The sequence below is a fragment of the Poecilia reticulata genome, linkage group LG18, assembly GCF_000633615.1.
Source record: "Poecilia reticulata strain Guanapo linkage group LG18, Guppy_female_1.0+MT, whole genome shotgun sequence".
Classification (NCBI taxonomy): domain Eukaryota; kingdom Metazoa; phylum Chordata; class Actinopteri; order Cyprinodontiformes; family Poeciliidae; genus Poecilia; species Poecilia reticulata.
The window spans coordinates 4,442,509-4,462,711 of NC_024348.1; the positions used below are offsets into that span (position 1 = coordinate 4,442,509).

Here is a 20,203-nt window from a genome sequence, read left to right on the forward strand (position 1 = left end):
ATCTGACTGTTTTATAATTGAACTTTTTTAATAATTTAAAGGTAAATTCTTGAGCCACTTGCCAAGCATTTTGTAATTTTACATGTAAATATGAATATGTGAGGATTTGATGCTGCATCTCAGCATTTTTCCAAGGCCTATAAGGGAGAGACAGTGACAGAGTGAAACATCATCTTAGATGATGATGATGATGTCTCCTGACAAATAAGGATGACTTGATGAGTAGTGCATCTTTCCCTCCACGCTGACAGGCTGGAGTTTTTACAGGCTGCATAAACACACATCAGAAAAAATACTGAGAGAGGAAGAACTGTAATGTATAGTTCAAAAAAGGACAGAGTCTGTGACAGCTGCCTGCGCCTGCTACCTCCTGCTACTGAGACACAGACGCTACTTTACTGGATTCCATCCACGGATTCATGGAGCTTCCACTGCTGCCACTTGGAAAACATTCAATTTAAAGCTTTGCATTATGATTTTTAAAACTCTCCACGCAACCAGACCGCAGGCATTTTTAGAAATGTTCAATAAAAACCTTTATTTCTCTGCAAAAATGACAGAAAAGTCCATATGGGAGGTGGAACTCTGGAAGGGAGGCTTTACAAGGTGGCAGTGAGAGATACTGTCATTTGTGATTGTGGTCTAAAAAGCAGAAAAAGGCTTATATTCAAAAACTAAAATGATAATACCATGAAAACCACTATTAAATAATGGAATCTATACAGTTTTAGAAATACTGTAGGTGTTTTTAATAATCTTGGTTTTATTCTTAAAGCCACAGGAAACAGCTGAAGCGATTCGTTTTTATCGTCGTAGTTTTCTCCACTAACAGTACCGATCTGTCATTTCTCCGTACAACAGCCACCTCAGGAGGAGCTGACTGGTGAAATAAAATCCACCTCCTGGATTAATCATCAGGATTGTTCCTCTGCCAGAAATTAGAGTTCAATTTGACTCCACATAAACCTGTCAGCTTCCGGTCTTATCATGTTATATTTTCTGAGATCGTAAAGTGACAGATTAGAAGAATTTGATCAGGAAGTTTCAGGTGTTTTAACACACTCTGATGTGTAAGCTGTTAACAGTCAGCGGAGGGACACTAAAAAAGTTTCCCTTTAACACACCCCTCATGTTTCTGGCGTTGCATTTAAAATCAATACACAGTCAAGTAGGGCAGGAGATTAAAGCCATGTGATTTTCCTTGTGTGTAATAGCGGCGTGATTTTCAAGGGGACAACAATCGGGATGGCGCCACTGGAGGGAATGTGCAGCCTGGAAAACTCTGGAGGCATCACTGTGGTACGTGGCAAGACATTTTCCTTCTTGTTGCATTTTTACTGTCTCAGCTGGAGTCAGTGTTCTGTTGACTGCTGCTGCTGTTGGTCTAGCACAGAGTTCCACATTATTCACATTTTGCTTCAGGTTTTCCTTCACAGTAAAGACCCAATTAAATGATTACAGTAAAGATTGAAGTTCCAGGTCCAACAGTTAAAAGGTCAGAACAGATCTAGAGCCTGTTGTATTTATGGTGAGCAAATTCTACTCCATGATGTGCTAGAAAATAGAAATCAGTGAGTGAAAAATTCAGAATTCATTCTGTGGTTCTGATGAGCAAAGTGTAGGCAGCTGGGCTCAGTTTACTGCTGCTAGTACTGGTTCTATACTGGTACTGGACTGGTGATGGTGGTGATGGGACTAAGTACATCACATTTGCCTGTACACAGCCTGTGAATACAATACAATGCAGCTTACAAGCAGGGCTTGATGCCTAATTACATTTTTTTCTAAAAAATGTATGCAGTGTATGACCTCAAAGCGACCTTTGTGCACAGAAAAAGACGGTAGACATCACACAGCAGCACTCTGTTTACAGCAGTAGTAATGGACGGAGTTGTTTCTAGATGGATTTTAAAGTTCTTCTGCGATGACGTGACTGTATAGTCGCAAGATCATAAGACGATGGAAGCTGATAAAACAAAAGCACAGCTACAAGCGGTGGCTTTTTGTGGTGCATTGACTGCAACTTCTGCAGAGAAGTCAGTTTGAATGATAATAGAATGGAATTATAATTTCCACCATTGGCTTCTTCTGGTGCAGAATTATGATGCTTGTTTCATTTACAGCCCAAAAGCCAAATTTTGGGCTGTAAAGGTAACCTGAATGTAGAGTAAAGCATTTTGGAGTTTATTGTATTTTATATTTATTGGTCCAATTTTCCACATTCCTTTTTGCTTATTCTGGTCACTCTATTGTTATTTTCATTCTATCTTTGATTAAGATCATAGCTTCCCACCGCAGCCAGACAGGGTTGTGGAGTAGATATAGGTATAAAAATGTTGGTCAGAAGTATGACTCAGATGTCAGTAAAATCTTTGGATTTGAGAGGTCACTCACACACTTTGGGCTGGTTCATGAGAAACTGGAAATCACATGTGGACAAGTTCCACGTGTGATTTTTGACACCATAAGCAAATTGGGTAGAATGGTATACTTTTGCTCAGTAATGAGATAAATTTATTGTAAAATCCTTTATGAAATGAAAGGGCTGGATGTAACCAATCACAGCAAATCTTTCTCCATCTTCCCTTTTTGTGGGTTTTTCCCAGCCAGACCTTCTCTTTGCAGCATGGCAGTATTCACTCTGCAGCAACGCTCAGCTCGTTCAGCTGGATGTGTCCATAAGTGGTCAGAGAGATCGATAGCTTCTCCAAGCATGATTAGTTTCTAATAAGCTGTGATCTGTCCTGTGGGCAGCGGCAGCCTGTTGAATCCAGATCTGTGGTGGCACACACACCTCACACTCACACTTCTTATTGTTTTTGAAAGAGCCACAAGACTGTTACTTTAAATTTCTTAAAATATCTTGAAGGGATTGAGACAAAAAAAAAGTCAATTGGAAAATTCCCCAAAATATCTCCTAAAGGATCCACTGAGTTATATTGGTGATGTTTTCTCAAGCAAAGGTTTAAAAAAATATAATGCACAACACAATCAGTACAACTTTAGTTAGTGTTTGCATTGAGCCAAAAATACCTGCAGTATTTTGGTTCGATGAAAAAAGGTAAGTACATACTTACCTATGACTGCCTTCCACAGGACCACTCAGACCTGCCGATCGGAGCAGCGGCCACCATGGCCCACGAGATCGGCCACAATGTGGGCATGAGCCACGACCATGACGGCTGCTGCGTGGAGGCCAGTGCAGACCAGGGGGGCTGCGTCATGGCTGCAGCCACTGGGTGAGTGCCAGGCCCTGCATCAGAAACATGAACTTGGTCATAGCTTCTCTTAAAACAAATCAGGTCTTGTGATCTGTGTTTTCCGTGTATTTATTTTGACGTTTTTCTGTCTTTATTAGTCTGTTCCCCTGTGAGTCTTTGTGTCTTCCCTATTGATTGTTCCCAGCTGTGTCTAGTTCCCTGACTACCCTCCCTGTGTATTTAAACCTACCTGTTGTCTTTGTCTTTTGTCGGATCCTTGTTGTGTGTGCATCTCTGTCTTCCCTGTTGCTCCCTGTGCAACCTGTTTGGATTCTGTTCTTTTGTGGATTATTCATCGTTAAACTTCATCCTGGGTATGCCTGCGTCTTCCCTCACCACCTACACCGCAAGTCATGACAGTAGGATCCGACCAAAGACACGGTGAGGGACGTAAGATGCGGACCCAGTTTAGACGGTGGTGCCCTTGGCGGTGTTTCGGAGCAGTTCTGTGGCGGAGCTCTGCTGTGGGGATCGCGGCTGGCGATCCCCCCACCCGGAGTGGGGCCCACCCGTCACCGCTGCCCTGAGCCGCCTGTGGTCCCATCCCCTGGGCCAAGCCGTCACCGCTGCCCTGAGCCACTGGAGGTCCCGGCCTCTCAGCCCTGCCTGCAGCTGCCTCTGGTCCCCACTCCGAGGCAGCGTCAGTCTCCGCCTTCAGAGTTCCCCATGCCCGCTGCTGATGAGCAGCCTTCTGAGCCTCTGCCTTCCGAGTTTCCTGTGGCTCTGCCTTCCAGTGCTCCTGTGGCTCTGCCTTCCAGTGCTCCGTCCGAGCTTCCCTGTGCTTCATCCGAGCTTCCCTCTGCAGCCAGCCCGCCAGCTGGCCCATCAGAGCCTGCAGTCGACCCACCAGAACCTCCTCGACTCTGCTTCCTGTGGCGGCAGGAACCGCCGGACCCGCCTCCTCGACTTACTGCGGCGGCGATCGCCGGACCTCCCACGTGGGGTTTACCTCCTGCGCCGTGGCCGGCCCCGGACTGTTCCTCTGGGACTGTTTTGTTGTGTTTGGACTTTTGGTTTTTTTTGGGCATCTGGTAGCTGCCATTGAGGAGGGGGTACTGTTGTGATCTGTGTTTTCCGTGTATTTATTTTGAGGTTTTTCCCGTCTTTATTAGTCTGTTTCTCTGTGAGTCTCTATCTTCCCTGTTTGTTCCCAGCTGTGTCTAGTTCCCTGATTACCCTCCCTGTGTATTTAAACCCACCTGTTGTCTTTGTCTTGTCGGATCCTCGTCGTGTGTGGATCTCTGTCTTCCCCATTGCTTCCTGTGCAACCTGTTTGGATTCTGTTCTTTTGTGGATTATTCATCATTAAACCATCATTCAACTTCATCCTGGGTCTGCCTGCGTCTTCCCTCACCACCCACACCGCAAATCATGACATCAGGAAGTTATTCATAATCTTTCCAATGTTGAATTGGGAACAAAAAGTTTGTAATTAACTTTTTATATTTTTATCAGAAGGAATCTGATCTTGCTTAATTAGAACAGACAGTAAATATCCCAGTTAACAATTATTTGCTTGTTTAATCAGTTTTCTACATATAGCTTCTATCTAAACAACATACATAAAAATCGTTTTTTTGTGCTGCTTCATTACCATTAAATCATTTTATTGATTCCAGACATCCGTTCCCTCGAGTCTTCAGCCGCTGCAGCAAACGGGACCTGGACAACTACTTCCAGAAAGGGGGGGGCATGTGCCTCTATAACATGCCCAACATGAAAGATCTGGTGGGAGGCAAGAAGTGTGGCAATGGCTTTGTGGAGGATGGAGAAGAGTGTGATTGTGGGGAGCCTGATGTGAGTACCTTGGTTGGAATTATTTAAGGCACAGAACTCATACGTTGAATGCGTATGAATCGACTTTACCTTTGTACGTGTAGCAATTTCCTCCAAGCATTTAGTGTCCATGTGCGATGACTTCTGATATTAACCTTTTGCAGCTAGGTCACCTCATTATGTTGAGGCACCATGACGGACATTGAAAGTGAGGGACAGGAGTATTGAACTGTGATTGTTTTCCCAGGTTGTTTTCACCAGTATAGCCATGGCTTCTACTTGTTCATGTTGAGTTAACTTGTCTGTGGATGCAGCACAGCTAGCTGGGGCTCATAGACAGATATTTACAACATTTGTAAATGGTTAGCTTAGAAACCGACCCATACCTTCTCTCCCCTGACATGTCTGTTGATTTGATGAAGTCGCTGACTTTGCCTAAATTCATGGGACATGATTTCTACCACTGTGTCATGAACACAGTGATAGAAATCACGACCACTGTGTTGCTCTAGTGAAAGCGATTCTGCTAACACCAGAGCAGACTTAAAGTCTAGATTAGCAGTTCTCAACGTGGGCGGTACCGCCCCCCAAGGGGCTTTCAGAGGACAGCAGGGGGCGCTGGTGGACATTTTTACAAAAGGGGGGCGCTGGGATGCCTTTGGGGGGCGTTTAGTCGAAGGTAAACTTTACACCTTAAATGCACAACAATACCAGTTTAGACTTTGAGCAACTTGGTAAAACTGTATTGTGTAACATTAAATCATGCTTGGCTGCAACTGTATCGATGGCAGCTCTTCTTCTATTCAGTGTTTGTTAGTTTCTGTTAGCTTCTTGGCGCAGCTCCGTTCTCCTGCTACTGGTAGCTAAAATCACAATACCCTCACTTTTTCCCTCTGAAAAATGAACCCATTTAAATAAAGAAATAAAGAAATCCCTCCATGGGTGATACCACAATAGAGAGAGTTCATTTTATAGCGTTAACACGGTGCTGTAAGTGGTCCGGTATGAAACGGGGTGATAGAACAACACAGCACTTTTAAATTTCAATAATCAGAATGCAGAAATTGTTTCCATTGTTTTAAAAGGTTTATGTCAGTCTGCCTTTTCCCCATCGATACGTTTCCCAACCGCCCTGCACCTTAGGGGTGTAAAAAAAAAAGATGCGCACATTGCGCAAAACTCTGAAACAGGAGAAGCGGGACATAAAACGGAGCGACGAACTAGATGTGAATTATGACATAAAAACAGAGAATCCATACATAACAGTAAAGAACTGATCACTTATTTATGTTTTTAATTAGATTTGATATATTTATTTCTTCAATATTATTTTTCATGTCAGTGTTAATGTCATGAGGCTGATGACTCCATGACACTTTCAATTTGACTCATTAGGATTTGATTAAGAACCAGATTTGTTCTTTGTMATTTCTGTCCAGTAAAACTATTAATCTATAAATCAATAGACAGGTCTATATAAAGATATAATCCATGTTTCTGTCTCATATTTGTAAGGCATTAAAAGGACCTGGAACTTTTGTTTTTGTGGGTGAAATTTTATGGATGATACTCTGATGTCCCATTCTCCTGAAGGCAGCACAGAGCTGCACCACCAGAAACCCACAGAAACACTGAAGAAAAGAAGAGTTATTATTAATGTAGTTACAGTTCTATCCATGTTTTAATGTTGCAGAGCTCAGTCATTTTGCAAATAGTTCAAAGTTTAAACTGGCATGTTGAACATCTTTTATCTGGTCATTTTGTGCAAGGTTTAACAACTAGAAAAAAGGCACAAAATAAGAATATTTTTTCCACTCTGATTGGCTGCTGTTAGACCTACCAATTTTAACTTGAATGTTCATTGCATTTTTCGTAGACGCCTGTGAAAATAATTTCTATTCCCATKACTTTWTTGTTYTYTGGGAAATTMTTTTTGATGATAAATACAGAAACAAGCATAAAAATMAAAACATCTACAATAGTGATAGTAATATTAATGATAAAATAATAGTCAGTGCAAAGTAGCTTGTAAATTCTTTGGTGGGGGGCGGTGAGGGACCTGGATAAAGGCTAGGGGGGCGCTGGCCCCCAAAAAGTTGAGAAACACTGGTCTAGATGCTAGCCCATTTTTTTTATACATGCTAGGACACATGATAGTGGGTATTTTCTCCATGGTTACTAATGATTAGACTCGTACCTTCTCCATACTGCAATATTTGATTTCATCTTGCTCATGAAGTACATGAACGTTAGTCTTTTTACTTTGTGAAAAGTGTTGGCTGCTAATCTGTGAATAAACTGGGGGCTGACAGTGACTGGGAGGTTAAAAACCTGCTATCCATGGTTTTAACCTCCCAGACTTTGTTGTAATCTGTAAAGCTGGTCTTGACTGCAGGTCTGTGAAATGGTCTCTTTATGGTTTTAGGTGTTAAAAAGCCGCTAAGCTCTCCTGTCAAAGTAGTTCTTATCACAAAAACTGTTTAGTCCCATATCTGAAGCCCAAACAATTAAAAATATTACAGATTTATTTTGAGATGGCAAGATTTATTGCTGTAATGAGGTGATTCCCGTGGTCACAGGCTAACTGAAGTGTTGGAGCAACAGGAGAAACTTCTCCTCCCTAAGTCTCACCTGAACCTCTTCAACTCAGAAAAAACCCGTCACAAATTCCTCTGTAATTAATCATTCATAGATTAAGCATACCAGCATGCAACACAGCTGAAAGTTTCCTGATATCAGAATGAAGTGTTTGTGCTGGGTAAAGCCAGAGGTTAAGTAAACCTGCTATGGTTTGTGCAAAGACGGGCAAATTGAAATGGAGGAAGCAAATTGTTAGCTGCCAGCAGCAGCGGCAGTGCTGATGAGTGTTTGTTATGACTCCCACTCAGAGCAGAGCTGACAGTTGGGATCACAGCGCTGACAAGCCACCTGTTCTTAGCAGTGCAAATGAGACGAGCTGCAGAACATGGTTTAATTTTCCAACATGTTTCACACTTAAAACAAGATGATTCCTGTCATTAGATTTATTTATTTTTTTGTCAGAAAACAAGTTAGAATCTGTTTTGTAAATCAAATTTCCTCTAACCATAAATATTTAATCATAAAACTGGAGGTTTTATTTGTACTAAAAGTTTGGCCGATTTTTTTTTTTTTTTTTACAAGTCTACCATTGCTGCTGTCGTCTTTCTCAAATAAATTATAGAAAATAAAGGAGTGATTTTTGTTGGGGAAGTTTTTGCGTTTCCTCATTTCCTGCTGGTATAATTGGCTTTCCTTCTTCTTGCTTGAGTCAACTCTGAGCTTTGTTTTGAGCACAACCGTGACTCTCCTTAGGGCGCCATGGCAACTGGAGATGGTGTCTTTTGTGCATGCTGTATGACACGAGAGCGGCAACAAAGGCAGCTCTCTGGATGTTTTGTTTTTGTGCTTTTCCCTCCAACATCTGTTGAAACGGGGACTTGTCAGTCACAGCTGTCAAGCCTGTGGAACTGGCTCCCTCCTCTGTCTGTGTTTCTATTTAAATATCTGCAGTTGATAGGTGATGAATACCTTCCCATACCCGTCACCAACACCTCTCCAACCATAATGCTGCATGCAGCAGCATTTGAATCCAAGTCTTTCAGAAAATAAAAGCAATGAACTTTGTGTGACTATAAGCAAGACTTTGAACTTTGGACTTTAGGTGGACCCAGACACCATGACGCATATCAATAATTAGGGGATTGTAGTATTCTGGACAATTAAAAAGCTTGCTTCCGATTTTTTTGCTGAACGGTTATTAAATACAGCGACAAAGGTAGTAAATTGGCAACAACAAAGATAGTAAATTGGCAACAGCGGAGTGAATATTGTTAACTGCGAACATGCAGACATGACCTAGAGGGCGGGTCTGTCAGTTAAACTTCTCTCACTGCAGAGCAGAAGAGAACAATTTATTACAAAGAGCATCAATAATTAAAAGGTTTAGTTTGTAATAATATGTGCTATAACAAAAATACAATAGTTTATCAAACAACTTTTCAGTAAAGTCAGAGCATCATCCATTAGTAACTGGTACCTCCACAGTGAAGTTCACCGCTGTTATCACTTTGCATCAAAGTGGCTTCATGTGAAAGGAAGCAACTGGTCAGAATGTTTCTGCAGAAGTATTTTAAGGATTCAAAATCTTCAAGATAAGCAGCACTCCCAGTCAGTGGGAGAACGTATGGTTTCATCAGAGTCAAGACCAGAAACAACTTCTGTTTAGAAGTCTTCTACTACAAAAGCCACACTGACTGAAATCCTGCAGGAAGTACAAGCAAAAGATTTCACTGAGATTGTGTGGTCAGTTCTCAATTGACTGACCACAACTGGAGAAAAACAAGCCAAGAGATCAGTTCTCAACAAGAAAAATATCTGAGAATCAAGATTTGATTTATTTGTTAATAACTGGAGTGAAATATTGAGGTTCTGAACAAATGGGTCAGGCACTATAAATGTTAACTATAAAAATGTCAAATTATTCTTCAGTAAACCATAGAAATACAAATACTGTTGCTACCAGTATCATAAATCAAAGACTGGGAAATGTCTGTGCATAAAAATAAATTAATTAATTTAACAGCAATAAATGAGTTCATTACATAGCTCTTCTCAGCCTGGCTTCATTTTGATTGGCTGCTTTAAAGATAGTCTTAAAATGTTATATAAAAGTCAGAATAAATGAAGAATAAAAGTTTTTACCATCCATAAATTTGTTTTAGAAAATAATTTTGTGTATTAAAAAACAGATATGATACATACTGCTGCTTTGTATTGCTTACATACAAGGTCTTCAGTTTTGAGGTTTTTAATGTCGGTGTGTATGATTATTTACAGGAATGCACCAACGACTGCTGCAATGCCAATAATTGTACACTCAGGGAGGGGGCTCAGTGTGCCCATGGAGTGTGCTGCCATGCATGTAAGGTAAGAAACATACAAAAACCTGTGGTGGCAAAGTTTGGAGAGAAATTTACCTGCAGCTGGAGCTCTTTATCATTAGTTTGCTGTCGGTCTTCATGTCAGTGTATTGACACACTGCACCCATAACATGTCTGATCTTCTGTCACAGCATGGCTCATCACCTTCACATCACACTGGCACTTTTCATCTCAGCTCACATCTCCTTTTTAAAATGGAAGTCCTTGCATTTCACTGTAATACATAGATGATTGAAGCCAAATTCCTCTGAGCTCCAACCTGACAGAAGACACAAAGTATTGAAGATGGCAGTAACAAATTGCAGTTTGCAGAAGAAAACCCCCGTCTTCTCTCATTCTTTCTGTGGGAGTGATGTCTTTTAATACTGTCTTTGTAACTCTGCAGGCTATGTGTTGTGTGACATGTGTTATGTCTTTGTACACACAGGTTATATATAAGGGGCTGTATTTATTACTGCACTATGCAAATTTCTAGATCAGACATTCAGATTTCAATAAGGGTAGAACCTGGAAAAGTAGATCATATGTAATAAAACCTAAGTATGAATTTTTATCCAGAATGGTTCTACGACTTTTCTAGTCTAGTCCCAGTTTTCTAGTCCACTTTTATCAAACCAAACCCAATTTCCATTTATGATCTATATTTCTCTGCCCTTCTTCTTCAAGAGAAATTATAAATGACAGAAAATATTTTTAAAAATTGCTTTTTAGCTTAACATTTTGGGATTTAACCTGAATTCAAACTCCAGCTAAATACAAGCAGCAAGGGCCAACCACAAGATGGTTGGCCCTTGCTGACTGACATCTCTCTGAACTACAGCAGCCTGAGGACTGCAGTGTTAAAACGACAATCCAGATTTTCCAAAAATTAAATCTTCATAAACTGTAAATTTGATGAATTGATAAAATCAATTTACCGCATAAATAGTCTTTACTACTAGCATGAAGCCAGCTTTGACTAAAGCATGTCTTTTGAGCAAGATTCCTCGACCAAAAACAGAATATGGTGACGAAGTATGAATCAAACATAGTTTTGGTCCGTATTTAACTTTTACCTTCAGGTTCATTAGTAAGAGTTCTTCTCATTTCACCTGATGTATCACTTCAAACTGTGTCCTTCTCTCCCTCCTCCTTTCTCTGCTTGCTGTCTCTGCCAGTTGAAGCAGGCAGGCACCATGTGCAGAGGGCCAGCAGGGTCATGTGACCTCCCAGAGTACTGTACTGGGGCCTCTCCATACTGTCCTGCCAATGTCTACCTGCTTGACGGCTCCTCCTGCCAGTATGGAAAGGCCTACTGCTACAACGGCATGTGCCTCACCCATGAACAGCAGTGCCTGCAGCTCTGGGGTTACGGTAATGAAAACACTGTTACATATCTGCACTGACTACACCTCAGCCTCTCAGTATGTAAGCCATATGATGTTGTGCATGCCAAGACTTACAGTGTGTAGGCTGAGCATTGTCATCCTGATGTTAGACAGATGGCCTGCTTGGTTTGTAAGTCAGCACATCAGCTTGTTGCTAAAGGAGAGGAAACAGGCCTTTCCCAGAACACCAAACCCCTGAGTTCATGTAGTCACATGAACTCATGTGACTCATGTCATCAGTAAGTCTACTGATGGAAGACTTTTCATTTCCAGGAGCTCAACCAGCCCATGATGCCTGCTTTGAAGACGTCAATGCAGCAGGGAATGCATTTGGGAACTGTGGGAAAGATGAACATGGCAACTACAAAAAGTGTGAGAAAAGGTGGGTTTGCACTGATGCTAACAATCACTTCAAAGTTTAAGACATTTTATGATAAATTCAGTTGAACTATTTGAAGCAGATTTGCTCAAATATCCTCATTTCTTCTCCACCCATATGATTAGGATAGAGTGCAAGATAAGTATGGAGCTACAGGGCTGCAGTAAGCAGACAAAACCTCTTCTAATTGCTGTGTAGTTCTGAGCCCAGCTCTAACTTGGTTGAACAGTCAAAGACACATGGCTGGTGGTCTATGAGACACCGTTAACTTCAATGTGTTCTATTTGCTGCATACATCATCTAAGCCAATTTTCCATTGTATGGGATTTCAAAACAGATCTGAGGTGCCTTTAGATACTTTACAGTTAAGCTAGTTTGCTTCTCTGAGTCAGGAAATGTGGTTCAGGATTATTCTGTAGGTAATTAATTTTCACAGTTTTTTGGGAGGTTTTTTATCTCCAAGGTGCTGGTACTAATTTAAGCAGATTCTGATTAAACTTAAAGAATAAATATGCACATATTACCCTTTCCTCTGTCTAATTACATATTTAAAGCAAATATTACTATGTTTTTACTCAAATATTGGTTACAAAGATACCTTTCTTTCTATCTATAAAAACCCATTGTTACAGAAAAATCCTCCAAGTTATGGGAACAAGTTATCTATAACTCAAACTCTTTAATGAGCAGGGACAGAATATTGATAGAATTGTCTTTAGCATCATATATTCGCAATTAGCAGTTGACATTACAACAGTGTTTTCTGTGTGAATTCCCTGTAGTGTTAGTAAACCCTTACCTGTGGTCTCCACACAGATGCCAATATTTCATAGCACAGTAGAGGTTGAACACAAAGTAACTCTTCTACAATATCTAATTCTTTGTGTAAATACCACATGAATGAAAAGCTGAAGTCTCTGTCAAAACAAATATTTCCTTTCACCAGAAAACCTGCCGATCGAAAATTGTAAAATTTACCAGGACCTGGTTTTCACCATAAAACAAATAACACTTGGGCCACTTAAAAGTGTTATTAATGCAGTGTTATTTCTCACTGTAATATTTTCCCGTTCATACCAAGACACAGTTCACCCACGGTCAGGGATTCTGAACACTCAGGCCACAGAGAGCTAAATTAGCTGTTTAGCAATGCTAATGAGCTAGTGGATTATAGTGCTTGATGGCTGTCTGCATGAGCCACTGATGCCTAAATCCATTACAGAGTTCCACATGAGTGATGGAGGTGTTACTGACTCACTAAATCGATTGAGGATATGTAAATGTGTCTGGTATTAAGACACCTGCACAGCAGCACTATCGGTCCTTTGCTTCTAATGCTAAGTTTCATTATGCAAAAAGTTTAGCTTGAATTAGAAGAAAAGCTTCAACTTCAAGGGTTTGAAATAGTCCAACAACTAACTGGGAATGAGCCACTCAATAGACCTAACTGTTGATCATTCAGAGCACAGATATGACCTTGGCTCAGTCCTCCAGTTTTTTGTCATGAACTTCTCACACTCATATAAAGCTTCTTTGTTTTAACATGCAGAATTCTTTCTCTTTTATGCACACACTGGCACACCAACAAGTGTGTGGTTCAGTGTCTGTCTCAAGGACTCAATGATAGGTGCAGGGAGTGTGGCTAACTATCCAACTGTTGAGCTCCTGGTTCAGTGTGAGTGTGTGTGTGTGTGTGTGTGTGTGTGTGCTTCCCTGCTCTAGTAACAATAAGCTGGATTTGTTGGAGCGACTTTTTTCTGAACATTTCAGGTTTTGCCTCCCGGCTTATATAAAGGCTGCCTAGAACACTGATTGGTGGAAGTTATTGGGGGCAGGTTCTGTCGAGGTCAAACACTAACAGATTCTGCTTTGTGGCATTAACATTTTTTACAGGTTTTTATGGCGTACTGAACAACTAAAACATCAGAAATCCTTTGATGGCTTTATTAATAAACACATGGAATTTATTTGTAGCCATTATATATAGTGTGGATCTCTCAACTTAAAAACATACAGTTTTCTTTGATATGCTGGATGTTATCCAGACACTGACATCTATATGATATATACACATGCATATAGACAGACAGATAGACGATTAAAGTGAAACAAACATATTTAAAATTTTCCATTACAGTAGCTAGAAATTCCTTGATGTTTAGACCCAACTGACTGCACCAAGGAATTAGTTTTACCACCTTTCGGTGGCTCAGTGTCTGAAAACAATTGAAAATTCATATTTTTTGTACTTGTTTTTCTACTTAGTGATGCCAAATGTGGCAAGATTCAGTGCCACAGTGCTGCCAAGAAGCCCAAAGGCACCAACGCTGTTTCCATTGACACAACCATCAAGACGGGCGGCATTGAGGTTAAGTGCCGTGGCACCTATGTATACAGCACTCAGGATGGCCAGGGTGACCTGCCTGACCCCGGCCTTGTCATGACTGGCACCAAGTGCGGGGAGGGCAAGGTTGGTATACACTCCTGATCAATTTTAAGATGTGACCAGAATTCACATTTAAGTTTAAGACCATTAGCCAGAAGGACAAAAATGGACTCGATAATAAAAGCTCAATCTGAAACTAGTAAAAGAAGAAAAGTCCAAGAAAAGTATTGTGGTGTGGTGTGTGCTCATTTGCCCCATGTGAATGTTCACCTGATTTATGCACAAATTAGTTTTTTTCAAGGCTGATGTCTTTAAACTCTTATTCAGTTGACAGTCTGTTTGATTTAAAGCCTTGTTGCCAACCAAGTGAACTAGTACTTCTAAAAGCTATTCTGGCTGTATGTATATAAATGTGTATGAGCAAAGTTACACTAATTAACTAATTATTTCACGTTTTGTTCCCTAACAGTTTTTGAATATTTTCATTATGTGGAAGGGTTTGTGCAGCCTTAAGATAATTGTCAACATTCTCGTTGCTTTTGCAGTAAACACACAGGGTTGTTTCTCAGCCCACCTCATACAAAACAAAATGCCATTAGTCCTGTGGGAGATTTATCCATCTTAGCATTTTGTCTAATTAACATTATTCTGTCAATTTGATTTATTTTGCAGCATGCAAATTAGAACACTGGGTTTTAAAGCAAAACCATTTCAAAAACCCATAACTTCGTAAATTAAAACTGATTTTATATATAAAAAAAAGGTTCATATAAAAAGTGGTAGTAATGCACCCTCTACCATTTCACCAGCAAAGTTCTTTTTTCCCTGTTTGTCTTATTTCCTTTTCCTCTGCATCACAATCCTCCCTTTTAAATTCCATTTCAGCTGGCGCTCCAAGGCCCGACTAGCACTGCATGAGTAATGTATAATGAATAGGCAGCAGATAATACTGTCTGCCATCTACCATGATGAATTCTGAGTCGTCTTATTGAATTGAACCTTTCTCTGCAGTGAATGCATGCAAGCTCTGCCTCTAGTCACCCAGTCACATAAAGATCAACTCTGCAAAGTTATTTTTATCGTTACCAATAACAGTATTAGTGCATAATGATATGCATATGAGCATTAGCACCGGCATAGAAAAAAATCAACCAAACCCTGCAAGTTTCTTTGTTTCTTTCTTTGGTTCTTTGAAGCATTACTCCCTGATATGAGCGGCTCGTCTCAGTAGGAGAACCGTTCCTTACCACAGTGGGTTCAAGTTTTGGAGAAACACTGAAGTAGACTTGGGCTGTGGATGGTTCATTGAGGCATCTCGTTTTGCGTCCTACAACCCAAGGCATTTGTCTCTGAGCGTTTACTTTCTGATACAACAGCAGCTCTTCAGTGTTGTGGAGTTCAGGCCTGAGGTCACTACTGTCCTGACAGCAAACGGAAAAGCAGCTAAACATTAGCCAGTTGATCTTAATCCTGTCTACTGTTATTCTGAACTAAAAGTAACAGACTTTACCTAAAGTAAATTAAACTATCACTTCATAAGATGTAATTTCTAGTCATCTTTTGTGTCGCTGGTTTTTTAGAATTGGGGATGAAATTATTGGATAAAACATTTATAAAATTTTACACTATTTCTGAAATTTACATCTGGAAAAGGCCCTCATCAAGATTTAAGACTATATGAAAATAACTAATTAATATTTAGACAAGAAGAATGAGAAAGTAAAGTATCCTTATGTAGTTAATTGTATATTTTGAAAGAGGTTTTATTACTGATTAGACATTTGATTAACTGAGACCAGCTGAGGTCAAACTGTAAATTAAAGTCCAGAAACCCATTTGAATGTTTATCAGGTTGGATCGTTGTTAAATGATGTTTCCTTTTTGCCATGATATGAAGAAAACATGATCAAAACCAATAATCATTGCCTCATTAAATCTCAACATCTTAAAACACAGTTAGTGGAAAATGTCAATAGGGACGTGTTGAGTTTAATCAGAATGTGGGAGTATCTGTTGAGCTTTCCTGTTATGAAACTGTTCGTTTCTGTGCTGATTACTGTGAGCAGATGTATCTCCAGGGAAATAAGCTGCAAACTGAGGGGAAATATTGAACCTGCGTTACTGCTTAAAAAATGGAAAATAAAATAAAAAGGACCCTGTGTTTAGTCATTTTGTTTGTCAGAACAGTATATTTTCTACATTAAGGATGCTGGTAGGTAAAGGAGGCATGTTGCTGATTTCATCCAACAACACTACTATAAGTTTTAAAAGCATATCTGTAAAACTGCTCTTAATTAAAGATGCTAGTACCATTTCCTGATTTCCAAAGGCATACAAGTTGTTCCAGAGCCCAAGGGTGCAAACACAAGGCTGATCAAAGTCTTTATATGTGTGCTGTCATCTTTATCACAGTCTGTGATCTTTCTGCTTGTGTTCTTCCAGGTGTGCAGAGACCGTAAATGCCAAAATGCCTCTTTTACCGAGCTGGAGTCTTGCCTTGCAAACTGTCACGGCAATGGGGTATCCGCACACTCACACCAATGTGCACACACCCGCACGCACACACACACACACACACACACCCCCACACACACACACACTGTGTCATGCAACATACTTAACTCACTTAGTTTCCATGCACATCTACCTAATCTTGTTGTCTCTCTGTGTCCTTGGGCAAAGGTAGCGCTCTGCTCTGCTTTCACCAAGTCTGTTGTTAAAGTCAGGAAAATAGATGACTGGAACACAACAGCAACTGAAGTGATGAACTATTCATTGGAACAGTACAAGCAAGCTTGAGGCAGATAAGGAGGGAGCATACATAGTTTATGAGTCTGTAACCAAGCTTTGGGAAGGAGAGTTTGGGGCGAGTATATCACTTTCTTGGCCACAAGATAAGATTGATTTATCAAGGAATTAGGGAATTTGACCTTCAACAGTATTTATTGCCTGAGGTGTACCAACGGTAAAGCTTCATTAAGGGATCCTAAAAAATAAAATGCTGATGCAAATATATGTCTGATACAGGGAGAATCTGGATCAAATAAGAATTAATCAAAAAACATTTCCTCACATTTTAAAGTGGAACTTATGACAAAACAGAACTGTTGAACTGACTCTTGTTCTGACGTAAATTCTTTGGGTTATGGTTCAACAACTTTAATCAGTTTTTCAGTTTGTAGACTTGATTCAGATCATGTATATGCACTGAATTATTCTATCTCTTAATACGTCCTTTTATCTAGTTATTGTTGAAAACAGATTTTTGCGTACTGTATGAGAACAGTTGCCTTTTCAATGTATGACAAAATCAGACTCAACTTTTCCTCTTTACATCAGTTGGTATTACTAACATTATTAATATTAACATTATTAAGATTTGTTAAATGCCAACATGATGAAGAGGAGAGTTTAAGTGATGTCTTTTCTTACTTTTGTGTGTTAATACATAGTAATAAAAGTTACTTTGTAAAAAAAAAAAAAAAAAAAGTCAAAAGTTTACTTACATTTCTTTCCAATTTGGTAGCATGAATTTATACTGTATAACTTGTATCAATCCAAAACATTATCTTTGTTGCCCCTAACCCACTTTGTAACTAACTTGGTTACTTGGTGGTGTGCTCAGGGTCCTTGTCCATTTGGAAAAACCCATCTGTGCCTAAATTTTAACTTTCTGGGTGTTTTACACATAAAGATCTTCCCCACCAAACCAGTTCCAGTGCTTACCGTGTTCATAAAGGGTGGCAGCTCCCCTCAGACACTGTCTGAATGTCATGTCTGAAGTTGGATTGTATGTTGTTTTTGACAGTTGTACTGAAATATGTGAATTTCCCTCTGGGGTTAATAAAATTCATTAATTCATTTACCAAGCAGCAATAACATGTTGGCTTAGCATCAGAAATCTTTCTACTAAAGTTCATGTTTCAACTCCCAGAAAGGAAAATGTGCAATAAAGGCAAACATTTTTTGTGCAATCATGAACAATTAGGCAAATTATTCTAAAGACATAAAGTCATAAATACTATATTTGTTCTTGTGCCATATAAAGGAATGAGTGAAGTTTTAACAATAACAGCAGCAGATTCCTGCTGAAGCTAACTTTGTCTGACCTACTTTGTGTCTGAAGCTGTTCTGCAGTTTATTTGACCCTAAGCATTTCAAGCTGACTCTCTCCTTCTCTCATTTACTTTAAAGCCATTTACTTTTGGCTTTAACACTAGCCAAGTCTGTTGTTTAACTAGGATTTGAAATAATGAGTCAAATAATAAAATATTATTTTTATTCTCTCCTCTTTTAATCCCTTTCACAAAGTACTTTGTTATTTTATGCCGTTTGTCCTCTTTGTGTCCCCTCCTCTCGGTGTAACAATACATGCATAATGGAAATGACTTTCGGCAAGGAATATTCTAAATATGCATGTTTTCCCTCCTCGTAGCACAGGCTTTTTTCAAGTCTTAGGATCCATTTTTAATTCCATATTATCTGTTGATCCTGAGGCTTATGGAGTATGATTGATATTTATGCAAATTAAAAGTAGTACTAAGCTGCAGGAATACACTTCTCATTTGGATCCTAGAAAGGAATTCATAAAAAAATTAAAAGGCTCAGCCTGGTTGTGATTTTTATGTATCTACTATATCAACAGCCCCTCTGAATGTTAAATGAGAGGTTAAGAATCAAAGAGTTGAATATGTGTTGAGTCTTTACGTATTAGTCAAGTTTAAACTAAAATTTCTAGATTTTTTATTTATTTATTTTTTTTTACAATTATTAAGGAGAAAGACTGCTTCCTATTTTTGGAGCAGCCCAGTCTGGATTCTAATTTGAATCCTGATAGGCCTCTTTTCCACCAGCTCGGCTCTACTCAGCTTGCTTTGCAAATATTTTCACTGGCTTTTTTTCGAGGCTGGTCCTGCTTTTTAGGTCCCTGCTTTGGATTAGGGCCAGTCGGGCCGGCCCTGCTTTCGTGGGTGATTGCTGTTCACTGCTGTTCACTGATTGGCCGTGGGTGTGGGCAGATGGAGTAGCAAAGAGAGAAGAAAAACAAAGGTGCAACATTTCAAACTTGCTGCAACACAGAAGTGATGGAAGCTACAAGCAAGCGGTGAGCATAGATAATATGTGAAGGAAGCTAAAGATTAGGGTGATAGCAAAGAGACCTTCCAACCTCAAAGTCTTAGAGTTCATCAACAAAGATAAATCATCAAAATATTGGAGGGAACCTGCTGAAAGGTACAAACAATCAGAAGAAGGGTTAGGTTCCTTTAATGTCAAAAACAATTTTTCAACTGATTATCAAAAAATCTGTAAATACTTGTTGACATGTCACTTTTTGGTCAAACTTTAAAAAATAACAGATTTTTAAAACTATCTTTTCAGAGACTGTGCTTTCCAATCAGAGACAAACTTCTTGGTCAAATAAACTTCAAATCTAAAACAGTTAGGGATCTGAATAACTCTGCACTGAACTTTTACATTTATTTTCACGTCTGATATTAAAGTACTGGGTGTCAGGCCTTGTTTTTGTAACAAAGTAAAAGGAAAGAGTGAAAAAAAAATCTGATGAACAAAAGTCAGAAATCCAATCCAGCTGTAGCCAGTAAAATAATTACATCAAAATCAAATTACCACCGATAAAATTTGACCGATTTAATAAGACAGATTTTCTTATTTGTTCATTTTCATTTCCATTTTATTAAGAGGAGAATGGAATAACATGCTCTGTTGTATTGTAATAATTTCACAATCCACAAAAGCAGCTTCATTAAAGACTGCCTTTGGCCACTGAAACCAATCAGCGTGTTAATATTCTGATCAGTTGAGCTCCAGGTTTGAAATTTTTCAAATGTCAAAACTCATTTCCACTAGAGGTGTGCCGATCGATCGGTCACTGATCATAATCGGCCGATTTTCGTGAAAAAGAGCATGATCGGTGATCGCCGATCATTTGCTCTTGTTGCCGATACCGATCGCCTGCATCTCATTTCGCAGCCTGCATGTGCAGCTGGTCTCCTCTTTCCTTCACACTGCGCAAAACGTGCAGCAACAAATCCTAAGCGATGTGGAACTATAAC

At 39.6% G+C, this 20,203-nt stretch overlaps 1 protein-coding gene across 1 annotated transcript in view; it reads left to right on the plus strand.

Moving 5' to 3' along the window:
- Positions 1 to 20,203, plus strand: part of adam19a (ADAM metallopeptidase domain 19a) — a 61,583-nt gene that overhangs the window by 26,776 nt on the left and 14,604 nt on the right. The window contains exons 7-14 of the mRNA XM_008435072.1: positions 1,215 to 1,299; positions 3,097 to 3,239; positions 4,880 to 5,057; positions 9,894 to 9,983; positions 11,155 to 11,350; positions 11,638 to 11,746; positions 14,009 to 14,213; positions 16,572 to 16,649. Coding sequence (XP_008433294.1) covers positions 1,215 to 1,299; positions 3,097 to 3,239; positions 4,880 to 5,057; positions 9,894 to 9,983; positions 11,155 to 11,350; positions 11,638 to 11,746; positions 14,009 to 14,213; positions 16,572 to 16,649 — 1,084 coding nt within the window. The remainder of the gene's footprint in view (positions 1 to 1,214; positions 1,300 to 3,096; positions 3,240 to 4,879; positions 5,058 to 9,893; positions 9,984 to 11,154; positions 11,351 to 11,637; positions 11,747 to 14,008; positions 14,214 to 16,571; positions 16,650 to 20,203) is intronic.